This window comes from Oenanthe melanoleuca, chromosome 5, assembly GCF_029582105.1.
Source record: "Oenanthe melanoleuca isolate GR-GAL-2019-014 chromosome 5, OMel1.0, whole genome shotgun sequence".
NCBI lineage: Eukaryota > Metazoa > Chordata > Aves > Passeriformes > Muscicapidae > Oenanthe > Oenanthe melanoleuca.
This window is the reverse complement of record NC_079339.1, coordinates 46,562,594-46,584,762: the sequence shown is the minus strand read 5'-3', so window position 1 is coordinate 46,584,762 and position 22,169 is coordinate 46,562,594. Positions and strand designations below refer to the sequence as shown.

The 22,169-nt window shown below is 38.2% G+C and overlaps 1 protein-coding gene across 1 annotated transcript in view; it reads left to right on the top strand.

Annotated features, from left to right (window-relative positions):
- The window catches only part of CLMN (calmin), a 74,155-nt gene extending 52,267 nt beyond the window's left edge, over nt 1-21,888 (top strand). The window contains exons 4-13 of the mRNA XM_056492291.1: nt 514-597; nt 3,104-3,196; nt 4,446-4,633; nt 6,400-6,593; nt 7,556-7,638; nt 8,815-10,125; nt 11,240-11,502; nt 12,778-12,835; nt 13,852-13,913; nt 15,385-21,888. Of these exons, the coding sequence (XP_056348266.1) occupies nt 514-597; nt 3,104-3,196; nt 4,446-4,633; nt 6,400-6,593; nt 7,556-7,638; nt 8,815-10,125; nt 11,240-11,502; nt 12,778-12,835; nt 13,852-13,913; nt 15,385-15,538 (2,490 nt within the window). The 3' untranslated portion in view covers nt 15,539-21,888. The remainder of the gene's footprint in view (nt 1-513; nt 598-3,103; nt 3,197-4,445; nt 4,634-6,399; nt 6,594-7,555; nt 7,639-8,814; nt 10,126-11,239; nt 11,503-12,777; nt 12,836-13,851; nt 13,914-15,384) is intronic.
- Nucleotides 21,889-22,169: the final 281 nt, after the last annotated feature.

The following is a 22,169-nucleotide window of genomic DNA, read 5'->3' as shown; positions in this document are numbered from 1 at the left end:
GGCTGAATTTCTTGTTAGCTGTTGCTGCACACAAGGGATAAAAACAGTGTGTCAAAGTGGAATTGCAGGGAGACAGACATGCAAAATCTTTCATTTCTGCCAAAGTGAAGGTTTTTGCCTCCCACCTGCCTGTGCCTGCTATTAAAAGTGCTCATGCTTCCTAATTAGGACAATTTAATTTAATTCAAAACAAAAGAAAATCTGTTATTATGAATTTTCAGGCAAATCTGATCCTGTGACTGAACATGCTTGGGGAGTGATTACATAAATAATCAATGTGGCAGGTCCAAGAGAGTGATAACATCTGGAGAGCAGGAGAGCTGGTTGCTAGCCCTGTTTTGCTACAATCGTGCAGTTGAAGCATTTTACTGCTCACAAAAGATGGCAACAATTTTTCATAAATAGATTTCCCTAGTTTTATTTTGCCTCAGTGCTTGTAGTGTTTTAAGCTTTGAATGATGTGGTGTGTGTTTCCACCAGTTTTAAAAACAGTGTGGCACTTCTTTTTTCTAGATGCACGAATACAAATCCTCAACCCATCGCATTTTTCGTTTGAACAACATAGCCAAAGCACTTAAGTTTCTGGAGGACAGTAACGTGAGTATTTTCAAAGACTGGTCTTAATATTTTCTTTTGATGTATGCTGCAAATTGTAATCGTTGCTAATCTGATGTGCTGCATATATGCAAGAGAGGTGTACTGCTCAAGAGGCTGTGACTTACCTTAGCAGCAAGGCTGAAAAGCCACATGAAAATGCACAAGAACACCTACAGAGTCTAAAACAAGGATTATTTGTTCATTTTATATGGTAAAGTTCAATGGGATTAAAGGATCAGGAATCCAATATTAAAAGAAGATAAAAAGAAATGCAAGTAATTTTTATGATCTGGGTCTTAGTGGCATTACTTCAGTTACACTGATGATAGATGACTTTCTTTTCTCAGAAATATTTTCACTATTAGAAATCATGTTAATCATTTATCTGGTAAACTGATAGCTGTAGCAGCTGATCATGAGTCAAAAGCAAGTGAAAGTGAAATTTGGGAACATGATATAAATGCACAATTCCAGGAATCAAAGCCTTACAGGGATATAACTTCCCTCATAGTGTTGCACTACCACAGCATCACTTCCTACGGTTTTAAGTGACCAAGTGTGATCAGACCCTGTAGCTGGAAGCAATTCATTCTTTTTTTTTATTTTTCCTGTGATGGGTTTATTCCATTGTTGAGAGTAATGGGATCAAGAAGAAGCCCCAGCCATGTAACAATTCATATCCATGGAATACCTAGATCTTCCAGAAAGAGAAAACAGATATTGGGCTATTTCCTATAAATTACTCCAGTGAAGTTAAACTTTATGGGTGAGGAGGGATCAGTGTGTGCAAAACCCTGCCTTGTATGGGATGCTCCAACAGCACCTGGTGTCACTTTGCTGCTGCCCTGCACTGAGCTTAGCTCCTGCTCCAGCAGCAGCACTTGTCTACAGGAGAGTTGCTGCAAACCCCAGTGTAGGGATGAGCATGATGTGAGGTCTTAGCACATCTCTTATGCCATTGTAGATGTGGGAGGTTTAACATCCTTTGCCTCTTTCCCCAGGAGAGGATGTGAAAGGTCAAGAACTTCCAGTAACTTCCAGGTGTTCCAGCCTCCCTATGGAAACTCCATCAGTAGGGGCTGATCTTGCCCTAAATGTGTACATCTACACATCCCACTGTAGAACTGCTAAGAAATATTATATATATTCACGTATTTCTTAACAGTTTCCCAGTTGATGTTTTTTACCCAAATCCAGCTAAGGCCCACTGGCAGATGAGATTATTTTTTTCTGTTGATACCAGCACTTGGCAGAGCTGCAATTGAAGCTTATCTGGTTGCCAGGACCTTACTAGGTCCTCAGTCAGCAAGTCCAGGAAGGAGGAACCTTGAATGCAGATGGCTTTTTAATTTCCTAAAGATTTCCTGTTCCCTTAAGAGTAAGGAGTCAATATCTTCTAGCTGAGTATCTCTGCTGGACTGGGTGACAAACATAAGCTGCAGTAAGAGGACAGAGCTCACTCTGAGCACTGAAATGATAAATGCAACCTGTTCCCCATTTTGGAGAAACTGCTATTCCAATGTACTTAGTCTTAAAGGTTTTCCCATGCCAAATACCTTGGAGCTAGCAAGAAATCTGATCCTTGAAATCTGACAACTAGAGGTGTCTTCTTGCTAAGACTGAAAATGTTGTGCAAACCAGTAGATAAAAAAAAAGTTATTTTGCTTTCTTTTTTTCAGCTTAACCTAACTGGTTAGTGAAGGGTGATGATGAAAGTGTTGGCAAAATGCCTTGGCTGCCAAGAGCTCCAGGGTTAGATATTAAACCACAGTGGGTGGAACCCGACAGAGTCTGCTCCTGTGGAACTGGGAGCCTGCTGAGTGATTCACTGCGTCCAGGACTTCTCCCTGATAAATAAATGGGCTGCTGGGCTTTAACTCAGCCTGGGCCATGTGCAGTACTGACAGCTTCCCTGCTTCCTCCCTCCTCCGTGACCTTTGCCAAAACTGAGTCTCAGTTGTCTAAGAGAATAACATCCTGGTGTTATCAGCTGGAAAAAACTTCAGTGTGGGAAAGTCTAGAGTTTGCTTGGATTAGGCAACCCTATCCATTGCTAACTGATTTAATCAGAGCTCTGTGACAAGCTGTTTAAGGTGGGATAAGGAAGGAGAAAGGAGATGCACAGAAAAAAAGAAGTAAGCAGATCTTACTAGGGTTTTAGATTTTTGTATGAGAAATGACTCCCTTCTATTTATGAGTGGGGCCACTGGAGGGAGGTCCCATCTTCTTCCATTTTTGTATGGAGGAAATGCATTTGTAGTCCCAAAATTGCAGAAGTGAGTTCACTTCTGTTCTGCAGGCTATGCTGGGGATCTCAGAGAGGAATTCCAGGAGAAGGGTGATTGTGATTAGGGCAAATTTTCATTAGTACAAGGTTGCAGTATTGGTTTTTTTGCTGGCCTGTTAGTGGCAGCAGTGGTATGGACATATCCAGTAGTCTCAGTGCATTTTTTGTGTATACCTTGCTGCTTTAAGTTTGGCTCTGAATTTATGATCTCTTCTACAGGTAAAGCTTGTTAGCATTGATGCAGCAGAAATAGCAGATGGAAATTCCTCTCTGGTACTTGGACTAATATGGAATATTATCTTGTTTTTTCAGGTAATAGAATTTGAATACTTTAACCATAAGTAATCAGTCTTCATGGTATCCATCTATTCCAGCTGAACACTGATTTTTAAATTGATTTTTAATCCTAAAGAACATAATTAATCATGCTAAACCTGAGCTTTTCCCCTCCTAATGTACACTAATTTTATACTTGCAGCTGCTTTCATTTTACTTCATTGGACCTATTTTAATGTAAATTGGAGACAATTTAAGCCCTCATTTAACTTGGACCTGAACTAGAGCTTCAGATTACTACTTCCCCTTCTTTCCTGTGCCTTTTCAGGGTTCTGTTCCAGATTCCCTGGATCTGAATCAATGTCCTGGGTATGGTTCCAGGTCACAGTTTATTTTCAATAACCTTTACTGGATTTGGTCCAATGTGGTGGGAAATTCCATTTAGAATCACTTCTCTCTGGAGACTTACTCAACATGGCAAAAATTTGCAACTGATATACATGGTCATATGAAAGATCTCAAAGGACCTGGAACTGATAACACATATTTGAGCCTGAAAATTGATTTATCCCAGGCTTAGATTAAAACTGCTCCCTAACCTACACATAGTTTGAAAATTACCTTCTAGACAATCTCAAATTGTAACGGACAGAGAGAGATGGAGTGAGGGTTCTGCAACTCTCATAAGACTGTGAGGCCCTTTCATTCTCTTGGTCTGATTTAAAAAATGGCTATAAGGTTAAAAAAATGGTCTCAAAATTGCACTGTGGCTTCTCTCCATGGCTGGGCTCCTTAGGTTGAACAGTGCTGCACAGAACCAGTTTGGCCAGGCAGACTCACAGCAAAGATGGTGTGACCAGAACCTGTCACCCTGGCAGCAGAGGGCACAGGGGCCCAAAAGCAGCAGAGCCTCGAATGTCAGTGCAGACCAAGGACAGGAGTGCTGCTGCAGGTCACCGTTTCTTGATGAAAAATATTTCACTCAAGCAATTCCTGCGAAGAGAACAATTTCAGTTAAACTAACTTTTCTTTCAAGGACATGTTTCTCTGCTTTTTGTTTAATTTGAGCAGTTTGGCCTGAACTGGTAGCTTGCCCTTTCTGTTGCCTGGGGTGCTGCTGGCTGTCATGATTGTAAAATACAAGTTGAGAGTTAAAATGAACAGGCTTATAATTATCACTAAAAATTCAGTTATGGCACTGATGTCTTTAAAGTTTGCATGAAAACAAGGACACGATGCAGCCAGTGATAAAGCAGAACACTGTGTATTTCACCTTTTATTACAGATTAAGGAACTTACAGGCAACCTCAACAGGAACTCCTCCTCCTCCAGCCTGTCCTCTGGGCCCAGTGGTCCAGAATCAGACACATCCCCCAGCACTCCCAGCGTGGAGAGAAACATGTCCATTACAGTGAAGGATCAGCGGAAAGCCATCAGGGCCCTTCTAATCTGGGTTCAGAGGAAAACCAGAAAGTAAGCTAACAAACCCTTGAACAATACAATGTCTTGCCACCTGCCCCTTTGAAGCTGAGTCTCTTTTCTCTGTCCTGCCCCATGGGTGTGTTACCATGTGCTGTGGCTTCTGCTTTTGCAGTTTGGGAGCACAGGGTCTCTGCAGAGGGGTGTTTCACTATGGCCATGTGTTTACAGCAGCCATCTGACCTTGCAGGCTGCTGCTGGCTTCATGGTTTGAATGTTAAATGTTAACTTGCACTAACCTGCTTGGTGCTGTTTAAAACAGGATCATTCTGTACTCCCTAGACCCTGGCTTTCATGCAGTCTATCTGACATCTTTTGCTGATTAAAGGTTAGGTATAACCAAGGAGTGAACTGAAAAAATAAATGTGTGAACGACTTTATCAGCAGCCTTTTAAATAAAACAGTAGCCCAGAGAAAGCTACTCTGTGTGCTGCAGAGTGCCTTGAAGGACAGAGCCCCTACTAGAGTCCATCCTTCCTCAATTGAAGAGAGGAAGTGGGTGAAACTTAGTAACTTCTCTTGAACTTACAACATTTGAGTTCATTTCCACTGCACATCTCTCTCCTCTTTAACAAAAAAGCTTTCACCAAAGCATTTTGTGTAGTAATGCTTTATCCTGGCAGAGTTACTGTCAGATTAAAAAACTGTAGTGTAAGGTGTCTCATGCACATGCAAATGCTTGGAGTGTATTTTACATTAATTGCTATTTGGAGTAGTGACTGGCAGAGAGTTTTAAAGAGGGCATGTGTCAAAAGTTGCTTATACAGGTTGGTTGAGTATTAACTGAATATTTGGCATTTTTGTCTCAGGATTTATATCTTGCCTTTGAACACAAATTTTCTGTGTCTAGTGTTGAGGACAAAAATGTACATCTTGAATACTCGGTCCTGTGGACCGCATCATCCCTTGGTTATCTCCAGTGATGCTAAGGGTGCCTGTAGAGCAGATAAACTTGTCCCTTTGAGATCTGTAGTTCACTGCTGCCAGTACAAACCATAGAGGAAGGACAGTTTTAGTCCAAAATAATGCTGATGTCATCATTAATAGGTGGTACAAAGAAAGTGACCACCTGAGAAGTAAAGGCCACCAAGACTTTTCAGCCCAGTCAAAGAGTGCAAATTGAAAAGATCTAATAAGAGAAAATTGTTCCTGCAACTGCAGTATTTAAAACATAATAGCATCATTATAATCCTGTTATCCCATAATCTGTGCAGAATTTTTTATTCTGGGGCTGTCTTCCATTGCAAGTTTGATGGCTGTTTTTCCTCCAAAACTTTGGGCATCTAAAACTCTTGTGGTTTGTGCATATGCTGACACCATTTTCATTTGGCAGATTATGTGCTATAGAAGGCCAAGTACACAGGAATGTGAATCATTTATGCTTATGTGTTTAAATATTTAAATCTTGGAAGTTTTCCCAAGCTATGACATTAAAATGCTGGAGAGCACCAGAAACAAGAATCACAGAGACATTTGGTTTTGTGAATGTTAAATGTGGTTGCTGAATTCTTAAGGGCTTTGTTTTTACTAACTACTTCCTACAAGCAGGTTGGTGTTAGCTGTTAGCCACACCAATTCAGTTTGTGAACCCATGTGTTTTCTAAATGTATTTCTAGATTTTAAATCCAAAAATATCTCAAACGTGACAAATGCTACTCAGCAACCTTACGTTTTAACTTTCAGAAATCTGAAAATGATGATGCCTTTACTTTGGATTTTGTAACAAACCACCCATGTAAAATGTATGTAATTCTGTTTAGGTATGGCGTTGCAGTCCAGGACTTTACAAGTAGTTGGAGGAGTGGCCTTGCTTTCTTAGCCGTCATAAAAGCCATAGATTGTACTTTGGTAGACATGAAGCATGCACTGGAGAAATCAGCACGAGAAAACCTGGAGGATGCTTTCAGCATAGCGCAGAATAAACTGGGTGTCCCTCGGCTCCTCGAACCAGAAGGTAAACACATCAACTTTGTTGGGTAACAGACTACAAAGAATTCATGGATATTGCACTGGGATACATACCAAAAACCTCCCAGTGATTAGGCTGCTGATGGGATCAGTGTGCTGAGCTTTCTGATAAGAAAAATAAAAATGGTCAGTGGGTTAATTGTATGCTTCCAGTCACATTCGTAAGCTCCTTGAGGTCAAAGATCTTACCATAGTTTTAGCTATGTACACTAGTCCTGGTTCATGCTGAAGATGCTTTGTGACGTCTGCATTCTTAGAGGACATTAATTGTTGTGCTGAGGGCTGTCTCAGTGCATTACCACTGCTCTGTAAGTCCTGTGCTGCAGAGAATAAATGTCACTCTGGGATGAACTGTGCGAGGCTGCCATACCAGGCAAATGGAGAGATACCCATTCAAATGCATCTGCATCTCCCAGTTTTCCCTTTGCAGTGCATATATACACACAAGATTTACACACATAAACCTAAGTGTGTATGTGTATATAAAACATGGGTAAGTGGTTTTCTTGTCGTTCCCTTTACTGAGCCCTACTAGACTGGTGCTAGGCCTTGGTGACACGATTGAAAGCACAATTGCACTTTTGTCACCTGTTAGAAGACTGGGCCATCCTGTTAAAAATAAACCTCTGTATTGTCGTTCAACAACCATCAACTGTCTAGTGACAACAGCATAAATGGCAGTATAAAACTGAATGAAAAGGGAATTCTGATCAGGGTTCAGTATGTGCTTGGAATAGGAAAAAATGAACGTGAATAGGATGTTGAGAATGCTGTCAAGTGCCATCAGCAGTGAAGAGCATCTCTCTTATCTGTCAGAAAAAAAAAAAGAAGTGTTTGTAGCTGTTATTTCTGTGACCATAATGGCAGGATAAATGTCTGACAATCTGTTCCTCAGCAAGAGTGTTTCAGAGCTGTGTGTGCTCAAACCCCTCGTGTCTGTCTCCACAGATATCATGGTGGAGTCACCTGATGAACAGTCAATCGTGACATATGTGGCACAATTTCTGGAGCACTTCCCAGAGCTGGAAGGGGTATGTGTTTACTGCTATGTCATGTCATTTCTTTAATTTGCCTTGGTGTACGTAACAAAGTCAGATTTATTTTCTAGGTTTCTTCTTAAGCTATTTAAAATAAACAAAAAACCTGGATTTAATTTTTCACATTTCTGTTAAATGGGTGAAATGGGCTTTCATTGATGACTGCTAAAATGCCTAGGTAGAACAGTGCTTTTTTAAATTTAAATTTAAATTGTAACTTTCAGACATTAGAACTGGTTTCATAAGATTCTACTGCTTTGCTATATTGATTTTAAATAAGGCTGAAATTTATTCCTTTATCTATAATGATTAATTTGACTTCAAATTTAATTTTTACTTCAAGTTTGAGGGCCATGATCAATCTGAATTTAGCAGGTATGAGACACAAGATACCGAAAGCTGAATCTTGTCAATAGAGTGGTAAAAAGCACTCATTATAAGCATGAAGTAAACTGCAGTTTAAATGACCAGGGCTTGAATGCAAAAATAAAGAATTGAGGATTAAGCAAGGGCTGACAGTGTCAAGAACTGGGAAAGGCCTTTTGGAGAAACAGGCATTTTCTCTCATTTCTTGACTAAAGGCTAGAGTTGGGATATATTTTGTAGCTGATAAAATTGGTGGTCATTATTAAAGTAATTGGAATTAAAATTATTAAAATACTCTAATTATTATTATTAGATTAGATGAGCAATAAGATTGGTTGACATAAAGACTTGGCATTTTAATGGACAAAGTTAAAAACTACCTTTCTTTTATTATTCTATTTCTTTTAACAGTCTGTTGGAAGGAAATAATCTGGTATATCAATAAATTTCACTTTTTATTGGAGTTGTTAGGTTTATGTTATTCCCAGGGTTTGGGATTTTGTCAAAAAACCAAGTCAGTTGTCTCCATGGGTGCAGCAGAGAGAGATAAATACATTAACAATTGAGGAGTAGGCTTGTCTGCATTCTGATCTTCCTGTACCACTGCCTTGATGCTGAGCTTTGTTCAAGGCACTTGACTTGCCAAATTAGTTTTCCTACTTTCAAAATAGGTGAGTCATTAATTGGCCATTCATGAGGTAATGGACTGAAAGACTAGGTATTTATTCTTTCCACCGTGGTTGGGAAATGTAAAATGGTATCTGAGCTAGGATTTGTCTTCTAATGGTATATCATCACTTACAGGAAGACTTTACAGATCCTGACAAGGAGCTTCCAATTGAGTCCACTTACGTCCACATCAAAGACACACCGTCAGAAAAGGAAGGCAAAATCTTGATTTTAAGTGAAAGTGAAGAAAGCACGTATACTGTTAATCATGAGAGGAGCCATCCAGCTCCTCCAAAGGTCCATATTCATGACATCCCTGAGAGAATCCCATCAGAAACTTCTGAAAATTGTAATGGGAAACTGAGTCAAGTGTTAGATGATTTACAGGGAATGTCTGAAGAGGAGCCTCAAAGGCCTACCTCACTGAAAATTACGGGACCTGTCAGTTTTGAATCCAATTCCTCTTGGGAGGTTCTAAATGATAAATTCATGCCAGGTGAAGGCAGCATCTCTGATGATCCACTGAAACAGAATGATGACCTTTCTCCAGCTGTTCTGACAGATCAGAAAAATTCTGTTGACTCTTTTGAAGAATACTCTGAAGAATTAACTAAGGAAACACCTACTGAATATGACAATGAAACCAAGAGCCTTTCAGCCAATACTTCTTCTTTGAGTCCATTATCCTGGACTTCAGGTATACTTACAGATGATTCTATCAATAAAGTCGAAGAAAGCAAACCTCAGTCTTCAATTCTTTTACCAGAAGATACATCAAAACAAGAAGATACACAGAAGTACATTCTCCACCTTCTAAATGAGGAAGTACAGACACTTCCACAAGATGAACATACAAAGGAATCACCTGTCCTGGAGACAATAGAAACGAACCCTTGTTCACCCAGCGGTTCTAATCTCGAAAGCCAAGAACTATCTACACAGCATGAAACATCTGATGACTCTCTCTCAGATGTTCCTAAAACTCCAGAGGACCTGGACAGCTGTGATGAAATTGAGTCTGCAGCTGAAGTGATACCCAGTTCTTCGAAAGTATCTGTGATACCCCATGATCTCTTTTATTATCCACATTATAATGTTCCCATATCAGCAGTTCTGAATGCTTATCTCGAGCCTTGTATTGAAGCTTATGATACAGGAAATGAAAAAGCTTCTTCTGAAACAGTAACAGATGTTTTACATGACCAGAACTTACCAGAACAGGACCACAAGGAAGATGCTCCAGAGCCAGACTTGGAGAATAAGCTAGGTACCTCTCCATCAGAAACAGACACTGAGAACAGCGAGGAGGAAACTACAAAAACAAGCAGTCATGTGAATTCTTCTGATGAAAAGGAAGTGCCATTAATAGTAGAAGAGTTAGAAATAGAAGAAGATGGCAATAAGGCCACCAACCATGAAGATTCTGCTATTCCACAACATCCTGAGGTATTTTATTCTATTACCAGCATTTCTTTGTGTGTATACATGGGCTTAGCATCAGAACCCAGTGGTTTTCATTTGCTTTCATTTTACAATGTTTGGGAGAAATACTTAAAATGTACTTGGTTTCCTGTTCCATTACACTGTTTGCCACAGCCCCCTACTGGAATGAATGGAATTGCAGATCCCTGAGAAGATCTAACATTAAAATAGAAAAGAAGTCCTTATACTAATGGCACTGCAAAAATGTGATTTTATATTATGTTTTAAAATAATTTGAGGCTTCTGTAATCCCTAAAATCCTAAGCATAAAATATTACCTAAAAGTACAGCAAAAATGTGAATTTTTATTGTGTTTTAAAATAGTTAGAAGATACTGTATAATCCTTAGGTATAACAGATTACCAGAGAGGGTATTTTTAATAATCTGTAATGAGATGAATAGAAATTAATATTGCTTCTAAAGAAAGGATGCAGGCAATGATATTTTTTTTCTCTATCCAAGTAAGTTTGCCTACAAAACCTCAGAAAAACAATTTGAGTAGTATACATTACATGGGTAAAGTGAAGGCTTGTCTGCACTGGACAGGAGAAAGAAGTGGGTACTTTGGGGTATTTGGTTTAGACAGTTTGCTCCTGCATCTCTTCTTGCAGACACCAGTTTTGAAATGCCTTTCATGTTTTCCAGCACAGTAATTTTTTACACCATTTTTCAGGAATGGGTGTCCATTTAATGCTGCTCTATATGTTGCTTAGACACATTGCTTGAACATATTTTGGTCCTGACTCTAACTACAGCAGTGAAGTCAGTTTGCTGTTAACTTGAAGGACTAATTGAGGGTAGATTTAAAAAACTCTAGTGGAATGATTCATGTCATGACTTCTTAACAGAAAGATCTGACTTTCCAACTGTATTTATGTATATGTGTTAAACTGATGATTTCCTGTATCCCAAAACATTTTCAAGAAATTCATTGCTTTTTTATTCTCTTCAGTGAGACTTTCATTCAGTCTCATACTATCTGCAATTGAGTGTCTGAGTAGGCTGCACCACTAGGATATTTGGAGGGGTGGGGAATCAGTCTTGTTGTCTAAAGCAAAACTTTTGTAATTTCAACAGGCCATACTAGAACATCCAGAGGATTTACCAACAGCCATAAAGACACCAGAAGAAAATAGTAATGGGGAGGAGGAAGAGAAAAATATGATTGGAGAAAATAGTAATGGGGAGGAGGAAGAGAAAAATATGATTGAAAAAAATAGTAATGGGGAGGAGGAAGAAAAAAATATGATTGAAGAAAATTTGCAGATCTCAGAAGTTGCTACTACTACTCTATCACAAGATGACCTGGAAGAAAATGCTGAATTCCAGGAATTTACCAGGTATTTCACATTAATTTTGTCTTAAATACAGCTAACTGGTCTTTTGAAATTGCCCTGTCCATTGGATGTTTGTTGTAGTCTTGTTTTAAGAAGAAGTATTGGGATTCATTGGCTTCTTCCTGTGTTTCTCTTAACTATGTCAAGTGATTCAGTGGGACTTGATTTGACAATGCTACAAACTTTGCCACACAAAACCCAAGTGGAAGCCCAGTGCATTTTCAACATGGAAGTGTTATAATTGCTTTTCTAACAGAGAGAGTATTTTGTAATGCAGATGGAATAGTCCATGTACATTGTGACACTATGTGGAAGCATGACACATTGATTTCAGTAGATACTTTTTGGATTTTTTTTTTCTGATTATGAACAAGTAAATGAGGTGTTGGAGAGAAAATTAATAACTCATGGATGGAGGTAAAAAACATTTTAATGAAAAGGCAAAGGTCATGTGTGGAAGCAAATTAGAAGAAGACCCAAAATAATTTATTTATTCTCTACTTCCCATCAGCATGGCAGTGTCCTGCCACTTCCTGGGAAGCAGGGTGTAGTGGCTGCTTCAGAAGACAGATATAAGAACACGTGTGTGTGTGTGTGTGTCTGTGTGTGTGTGTGTCTGTGTGTCTCTGTGTGTCTGTGTGTGTCTGTGTGTGTGTCTGTGTCACTGCCCTTTGGTCAGTTTGGGTCACCTCCCCTGGCTGTGTCCCTGCCAGGCCCAACCCCTGCCCACTGCTCCAGGGAATTTAACTGCAGCCCAGCCAGGCCCAGTACAGAGACAGTTAGCTGTTTTTGCTCCATTTACTTCTGTTTCTTTTAAAACGTTCTAATTTATTTTTAGGTAATCTATTTGAGCAGGACATGAACTGTAATTTGTTGATGCTTATCACTGGAGAACTCTAATGAATTTGAGAGTTTGCATAGAAAAACCTGTTGTCTCTTCAAGCTTTCTGTTCCCTGTCAGTGCAATTTTTTTTTATATCAATGGCCATAAAACTTGGGTACACTCTCACTCAAATGTCAGTGATGTCAAAGGTGCAAAAATGCTCTCAGATACAATTTTTCAGAAAAGATTTCTTTTTTGAGCATATGAATTTTTTATTGTGGGTCACATTTTCCCAAAGTAATTTTTCTAATGTTACTGATAAATTCCAGTCCATATTCTAATACATGCAACAGTGCATATTTGTGGTTTTGTGTAGCTTAAACCCGTCACGTCCATTTGCAGTGTCTCTTTTTAACTTAACTTTATGAATTTAAAAACTTTGTTTTTACATACAGAAGCAGTGACAGTGACATTCATCTCCGAAAAAGGTTTTCTCGTAATGCTTCCGAGGAGGTAAGCATGAACATTTATTTATTGCTGTTTCTCTGGTTCTCTTAAACTCCAGAAGTTTACACACTGTAAAAAGTCCTGTGATAGTATGAAAGTCTTGTTACTTCTACTAATTTTAATTAAATAATAATTAAGTGCTAAAACCAGGCACAGTTGCAAAGTTTTACTGAACTTTCAAAAATACATACTAAACTTTACTGAACCTTGAACAAATTCACAAATGCACAAATACAATCTATTGTAACTTTAAATCTTACTTCATCATACCTGTACAGCTGCAATATTTTCTTGTTTGAAGCTGCTTTTGTTTGCTGCCCCAGTTTCTTTTTGTTCTTGCATTCTCTGTGTGATGTTGGTCTCCATCCTGCAAAAATGCTGGGTGTCTCCTGAAGAGCATTGTTTCTGAAAAATTTGGCCCTGTCCCTTTTCCTCACAGCAGCAGTGTATTATATTATCAGTAGCAGCAGCTAACCCTAAAAGAATTTTAGTTGTAATGTGAAACTAATGACAGGTATGATTCATACTGGCTTTGTGAGAGCACATGATACAGCTGAAGTCTGGATTTTTATTTTTAAAGTCAGAAGGAAGGGACAGCATCAGCAATCTGGACATGCTGAGCAAGGACAGGAATATGGCTTTTTTTCAACAAAAACCTAAAATTTTTGAAAAAATGCTGCCACCAGTATTCAATGAAAGGGTGGTTTCACACAGATGCTTTAGTTTTGCAACGCTGTCAGAGCTACTAGAAATACATAGGAATGAGGGGAGTTTTATTCAGCTGATGAAAGCAGTTGAAAGCAAAAAACCTTATATCACAACTTTTTTCCTTTTCTGTGTGTGCAACAGACTGCAGTGCTGGATGTCCAACAGGAAATATGTTTATAAGCACACTTTCCATTTTATTTGAGCAAACATTAGATACAATTAATACAATTAGATACAATAAAATACACAATTACCACCTTTGTGAGATGCTGAATTTTATTTTTGTTATCTAATCTATTCCTGGTTTGTTCAAGGAAACCTATGGTGTAAATGAGCAGAAGATGACAGATATGGGTGAAAATCCTTTAATCATCGGGTGAGTGTTTCTTATTCAGACTGACTTTTGCAAGCAAGCCATAACTCCTAGGTACTACTAGCAGTGATACAAAGGGAGCTGGAAATTAATTATAATGGTAACAACTGTCTTCTGTAATGGCTCAGAGTCCCTGTTTCCCATAGGTGTAAAATACAAAATTTCCCTCGTGCTCAATCTGTCACTTGACTAAAATGCTTTTTCTTGACCTGAAAGATTCAGCTGTCTAAGCAAGATTCTGAGTATTTTCCCCACGTGGTGGGTATGCCAGGCTGATAGAAGAGTGGGAGAACTTCAGATGTTACTCCGGCAGTGATGAGTCTTTCCAGGTTTGGAAGACTGTCGAAACAATTTTTAGTGAGATCCGTGCCAGGGAAAGTCAATTACTTCAGTGGAGGACTGGCCTCTGTTGGAGCTTCTATGAGTTTTGATAATTTTTAGACTTAGGGTGACGGGTCATGAACACATAGTGTGCATCCCTTTGGTATTAGGGTCTAAATATCTATAAGAAACAAGGATTACTTCATGTTTTGCCTTTTAGTTGATACTGAATAGTACCTCTCAGAACTAGGTAAAATGGTTGTTGTATTTAGATGCAGAAAACACACAAAATATTATCAGGATCCACTGGCCTGTCTCTCTGTTAAAAAAAAAAAAAATACACAAATAGCTGTTACAGTTGTATAATTTGCTGATATTAATTGAATTTTTTGTAATACTCAGGTATATATCCAGTAGGAGGCCCCAAGCAGAAAAGCACAATTTTTCTCCAAAAGTAGACTAAAAACAGTTTACTGGAGTGTTTTTCTTACAATACTAGAAAATGATTGTACGATCTTGTGCCTTTTAAAATAAGATCTTTTCTCGTCTGTGTGAGAGCTCAGTGGTGCTGAGAGAACCCATCAGGCTTTGCCCTTATGAACCACAGACGGAAATTTGTAAAGTTGAAATTTTGGAGTTGTCCTGCAAACCCCCAACTGCTAGTTGATTTCTTCATTGGAGGTCTTGGACTTTTTCTGTTTAATATTCTAGTGCCTAACACAAGGGGCTCTGAAAGTAGATGATTTGGGGAACATATATCAAGTCAGATCCAATGTATAAACAAAACTGTGGAAGTGTGAGATGTGTTGCCCAGTGCAATTTACTGTTCTGAAAACAAAAGGGCATCTTTTTGACAGGTGGAAATCTCCTTACATCAGAGGGCTGTGCTGTAATGCCACTTACTTAAACTACCTGCGAATTTTTCTGGAGTTTTCAGAAGATTGATTCTTACATATATTGACTCTGGAATGAACACATTGCTAACACCCAGTATGCCTCTCCTAGTCTAGCTGGGGCACTCCAACTGACTAGACTGAAAAGGTTCATTAAACTGGAGTCTTTTAGTCCATCCTCTGATCTGCACGGTAATTAATAACACTGAAGGTTTCTTCTTATTTTCCTTGCCTCTTACTGAATTCTCTCCTGTTTTCAGGAAGAAAAAGGACTTGGAATCAAGAGAGACTCCAGCACCAACTCATGAGATAACGATTTTTGAGCAGCCAGAGCTATTCTACTTTGTCATTTTCTTCTGGGTGCTGGTCTACTGCCTTTTACTCCTTCCACAGCTTCTTAGCAACAAAGTTTGATCTGTGTGAGGTGTGGAAAATAAAGGGATAGTGGCTGGATTGCTTTGTGTATCTGCAAACGAGTATGTTCCTTCAGGTGAAGCACAAACAGAAATCCAGGACCTGGTATTTGTGTTTATTATCAGGTTGGCCTCAATTCCGCTACTGTTGTGCTATGACAGTGTCAAAGCACGTTTTATATTATGGTAATTGTGTAAATATATATAAAAATTACCTGATTTAGTAGATGCGATTTTGTACATTTGTGCCTTGCTTTATAAGATGCTAAATAAAACAAGATAATTATCAGTAGAGGTATGAACAATTCAGAGCTCTAGTCTTCAAAAATTATTCTTCTGGCTTCATTTTCTTATGTAGGGCCTGATAGCTGTGGAAGAGGGATGGTGTTGACTTACCTCTGGATCTGACCACTTGCAAGGGCAAGGCTAGAAATGCTTCTTCCCATTTTCCATTTGAAAGAGTTGGAAGCAGAGCAGAGCTACAGGTAGTGAAACTCACACCAGGAATTTTTTACAGTTCCAACAGCAAATCCAGTGAAGCAACAAAATGAGATTGAGGGTATATTGGAGTAGGGAAGTTTGCTTTTTTTTTTTTTTTTTTTTTAGGATTTAAAGTAATTTTTATCCTGCACCTTTTGTATTCTTAATTTGCAGGAATAAACTGGGTATGGTGAAGAACATACATGCTACTGCTTCTTAGGAGAATTTACATGGGAAATCTCAGGCCAGAAACTAAAGTTTTTTTAAAAGTACCTCAGTGCTTCTGAGTCTGCTTCTGCTTCAATTTCTTTGCTGCTTTTACTTACAGATTGCATAAAGATTTCTGTCTTTTGCAGATACAAAAAATAATAGGTAACCAGCTTTGCTGAGGCTACTGTTAAGGCACTAAGGCATGGTAAAAGAATTAGAAATATCTTTTAAGTGTCCAATTTAATTGAGAAAGAAATGACAGATGTAAAACTAAGTACAGAGAAATGCTGACAATTAGCACAACTGAAGAGATTCCTGTGGCTTATCCATGGGCACAGTTGAGTTACTTCTGCCTCTTGTAATATTTATCCACATCAATGATTACTTTAGGATATTTGATATAGGATTTTTGCCAGAGAACGTGTAATCCATGTATTGTAGGACAAAAGAGAAGTCTTCAATTTCATAGCAGTAACTTTTCTCATGTGATTTTTAGTGAAGTCACTACTTCTCATTGGCAAATTTTTAGTTTCTCCATATGCTTTATGAGACTGCATCACATTGCTGCTTTCACCTGAAAATTCAGAAGCTTGACTGCAGTGTGCTTCCTGAAATGAATTTTACTCTGAGTAATTTTACTCTGAGTGAAAATTAAATAACATGGCTATAACTTTTACATATTCTGTTGTAGCATAAGGTGTATCCCTACCCTGGCTAAGTTTTCAGCTGAACTAATAGCACCTGGGATAAAGATACATCAAAATACATAGCAACAGAGCTGCAGTTAGAATTCAAGAGAAGTAAGGAATGACAGATCTTAAACATTGGAGATAAAATTCTGAACACCTTTTAACAAAGCTGAAATCTTTCCTATTCTGTTCTGACACTTGACTAGAGCTGGACTCACCCCATGAACCTAGAAATAAGATCCATTTTTCTTTTTGAGGAAGAGATCCAAATGTCTCAATTCAATTTGGTTTAAATCAGCTTAAGTAAAAAAGAAAAATAAAAATTTTTTTCATCTTGTTCACAAAAACTGTCAAGATTTTGAGTCAACTGATTTTGTGATCCATGAACCTGTTTGTGCTTGTTGTGGATGAGTGATATTTTCTTCCAAAAGAAAACCTACATATGAATTTTTGCAGGTGCTTTCTGGAAGTAGGCTAAAATAGAAAGTTGAAGGGTTAGTGCTTTTCCTCTGAAAGAATAAAAGATAAGAAACCTTTTACTCTTATCCTGAAAACCAGAGAATACCAGGCTAGGGTATGGCATCTATTTAATAGCAGCAAGTTTGGAGCAAAACTGTTGACAGCTTTTCAATATGTTCCACTTTTCATAGGCTTCTTTGGTTTATGATAACTTTTTCTGACCCTTTGTATCTTTACTCTGATTCTTCCATGTTTATTAATCTTCAGCAGAGGCTAATTGGAGTTGGATTATAGTCTCTTTAGAGGGCTTTGCAGCTCTTAAAGTTCAATCAAGTATGCTCCCTTCTTCTTTTCTTCCTGATAAGAAAGTTAATCAGGATAGGGAGCTCTTTGGATGTCTTAGCTAAACAACTGACATCCATGAAGAATGGAAAGGTGAACGGGAATGTGCTGATGCCAGAAATGTCATTACACAGTATTTTTGCCACTGATGAGCAGTGACTGATACATTGAAATGAGCAGTTTAAATGTCAAACAGCATCCTGCAATTGGTCATCTCAGCCAATGTTTCAATTGATGTATGCTTTCCCAGCCTATCCCATTGAGAGAGATTGCTTCTTCCATCCAAAATAGATGAAAAAAAATACTAAGCCATTCCATGATACTTGGTATTACATTGCTTTTAATTTTTGGGTTTTTGTTGGGTGTGCTGTAACAGAAGCAGTGTACCTTACCCAGACATTCCATGGGTGAAAAGATCCAGGGTGAAGCACTAAGAATGATTATACTGGTGTTGTCAATTGTGCTTAAAAAAAAGACTGAACTCTTCAAGAGTTATGCCTTTACCTGGAACTGTAAAGACTGACATCTGCACAAGCAGCAGCTTCCCCCAGTTAAACTGACTTGTGAGCCTGCATCTCTTCTTCCACAGTACAAGATCCAATTCCTTAATGCAAGTGCCCTGTTCTGAAAACACTGCTAGGTTTTGGGCTTTGTGGCTTATTCTGAGCTGCTGCCTGAAAGCCTGATTGTGAAATATTTATTATGGCAAAGCCTATTTTAACTTGCTGCCCAGAGGACTGGCTGGCAATAGTGGAGGGTTTAAACCCTGGTGGGCAATCCATTGTCTACCCATTATCCAGCAGATATATGCACTGTCTCAATACAGAAGTTTTTGCTGAGCTTTTGCTTGGGTTGAAAATGCTAAGCTTGAACTGCCCACATTTGGTATATTGATTTAGCAGCTGAATTCAGATACACCGGGGTACTGATCTGTTAAGACTCTTTCTAAAACCTCCTGGTTTTGAGCAAATGTGGGTAGCAGAGCATTGTGAAGTGTGTCAGGAAGTGCCTTGAGGATCACTGGATAAAGGATGTTTGGTGTTCACAGAAGCAGCATTAAAGACTGAGTGGCAACTGTAATAGGATGGTTCAATGTCATTGTAGTCATGTAACTTAACTGCAAAGTGTTTAATTGTGATTTTATAGAAAGTGCAAGGAATGATACACTATTAAAGACAGAATCCCACTAAACATTTATGGGGCAGATGACTTAGAGATGAGGAACCGAGTTAAACTGTCACATAACCTACAAACTGACCAGAATACAGCTTTTGCCAAATTGTAGGAAATTATCAGGCAAAGGCAGGGCAAGCACAGACTACAGTAAAAAACGACAATCAATTTTCAGTGCCATGAATATTTTTGAGAGATTGAGCTCTAAAATGTATTTTTATTGAGTTTCTAGATTGTAATGAATGTGTCTACAGAATTTTATGCAAAGCTTGAGAGTTCAGCTGTTTTAAAATGATTTTTTATATAGCAGTGATTATTTTATCTCTATATTTAATAGAACTGTAAAACCATTTTAAGAGTACTTGTAAAATTCTATGTATGTGATACGATTATTTATTAATTATGATTAATGAGAATGAACATTAAGCTATGCGTTGGTTGTGTCATCCATTTGAAAACTGGAAACTGCAAAGAGCTTTTAATGAGCAGCAGATCTGAAAATCAGAGGAAATGATTGAATACATTTGTGTGATTCTTAAAGCTGCATAGCAATATGTCATTTTGTGATGTTAAACTTTCAGCTAAAGTGGCAAAATATACTGAGTGATCGAGCTACTTTCTTCCATTAAAACTTCCTAAGGCTGAAATTTCTACATGTTGATATTTGGTGTCTAAACCCACTTAAATCCCGTATATTTTCTGGACCCTCTCAGTTTACTCCTGTTCAGTATGACTGTAACTTCTTTATTCAAGTAGTGCTCCGCTGAGTTTACAAGGGTACATGCCATATCCACTGGGGGTTTTTAGGGTTCTCTGCACTAATCCTCAAAGAATCCAAGCTTTAGGAGATTAATCACATTCAGCCATCTAACATACAAATAAGTATAATAGTGCATTATCACTTATACTAGCTTTAAATACTTGGGAGTCCCTTCTTGCCAAACACAAACATGAATGCATCCAGTGATGTGTTCAGTTCCTCTACTTCTGTGGAAGTCAGTGCAACACATCTGTGTGCTAAGCACACACTACAAGATCTGGCCCTGAGGGCACTTCAATCAACACCAACCGCATAGGCCAGGAAGTTGCTGAAGCCTATGCAATGCCCATGCAAATCCAATTACACCAACCATACACCACTCACTTCAGTTACCTACATTTTATACACAGCATTTGTGTGCCTAAATCCTGCAGAATCAACCCTCCAAAGAGAGGAAGTTAACATCTACTTCTATCTTCAATTAAGAGAACAGCAGCAGGGAACAAATAACTGGAAAACAGTGAGGTTTCAGGGTGGGCTATGGCCATGGAAGTTCCCAAACTGCTACAGTTGCAAGCTCAGACTCTGACAATAGGCTGCCTGCTGTTTCCATTGAGCTTATAGGTAACAGATCTGAATGGAGGTAAAAACCACTAAATCCTTTGTATTTCTGCATTGTGCAGGTTTTTGTCAGGCAAACAACTTCTCCTGGCACACCACTGGTAACACCAATTTACAGCTGCCCAACTTACCATTGTTCATGTTCCAGGTTTGTATATAAACAGGACACACAGTATGGCTTGTCCTCACCCATACCAGCCCATGAAGCCACTCATGCAGGAGAATGGGATACATGCATATTAAATGATATGGAAAAGTCATGTTCCCTGTGGAGTAGCTCACTTTCTCTGTCCATTGCTTCATACAACTCCAGAGCTCACAAAGGGGGAAAAATTAATCTTTATTTTTTCAAGTGCCATAATCATTTCAGGGTTATCTTAACTGAAATTGTGGAACATCGAAGTATTTATTTTCTCCACTAAATGTAAGACATGGAAAACCTCCTTCCACCTCAGTGGCACCTTTGACAATTTCTTTCCAAGCAGCTGCTACTGCTGCTACTGGAAAATGAGACCCATGTTATTTTCTCCCCATAGTGGGAGAAATGTCTAAGTTTATGTCTCTGGAACATAAAATTGGCCCCTGAGTGATTAATACATTTTTTTCTTCATGAAAAGGTTAGAAGGACCAATTAAAAATTATTTTACCTTAGTAAGAAATAACTAAAAAAATAACTAAATAACTAAAATAACTAAAAGAAACAACTAAAACTAACCATTCCAAGAAAGTCTAGTTCTGGTCATTGCTGCTATGTTAAGGCCATGTAATATCTTATTCCCCTAATAGTTTCATTATTTTCACTGGGCCTTTCTGGAATCTCTTTGATTCACAGAACAGATTTTCTGTGTCCAAGGACCAGTTTGTACAGGGGGGTGGGTCCCTGGTCAATGGCCATTATTAAGACTGTAACAGAAAATCACTCTTATTTCAAAATGACTGGTCTGATGTGAATCAAGTAACTTTCAATGTATATGCTACTGAGTTCTTAAGAGAAACAATGCAGTCACATTTTAATGCCAAATAAGTTACACAACTCATAGAAGTATTTTTACTGTAATAAAAAATTTAACTAGTACTTTTGTCTTGAACAAAACATTTTAGTAGGCATACCAGCTTGTGCTATTGTATACTGCTGTGTAAAAAGCTGAATAAACTTGTTTACCTTTCTTGCTAAAGTTCTCTAGTTTAAAATGTAAAGTGCTAGATGGTTAAACAGGTAATGAGGGACTTCATCCTAAATAAATAATTTCTTAGTAAGGAATGTAATATTTAAAATACATGCTTCTCTTTGGCAAGTGGTGAGGAATAATGATTTTTTAAAATGAGAACAAATGCTGGGAAGATTTGAGTGGTATCCAGATATACTGAAGGAAATGCATTTTCATTTACTTTCAAATACGTTTCTTCTGAACACTCAGTCAGGGGCTTGTATTGGATGTTTGCACTAGTTGATCAAAGCTAATTTTTGTGAGAAAGAACTCAATTCTTCTGTACAGCTGGTAAACAAAATGTTTTTAGAAACTGTTATGCTGTAATAAAAACAGTATTTACTAGTGAATAGCTCCAATTTATTTTACAGAATCTCCAATTTTGAAATAAATGGACAGGCTTCCTGTACCTAATCTGTTACCTGTGGGTTTGTCCTTGTGGATTCAAATGGTTTAATTTATTAATTGTTATTATTAAATATTGTACCTATTATATATATTATTTTTATCTATTTACACATTTTCATGCCCAGAAAATAAATGCACTTTTTAGGAGAGAAGACCTCAGTAAAGACTGCAAACTCAGAAAGTGCATTTTTTCCCACTTATGCAAAAAGTGACTTTTCATTTTGGAGGAAGAATGTAAAGTTTTTTCTGGTCAACAAACAAATGGGTTTTAAATTTTTATAA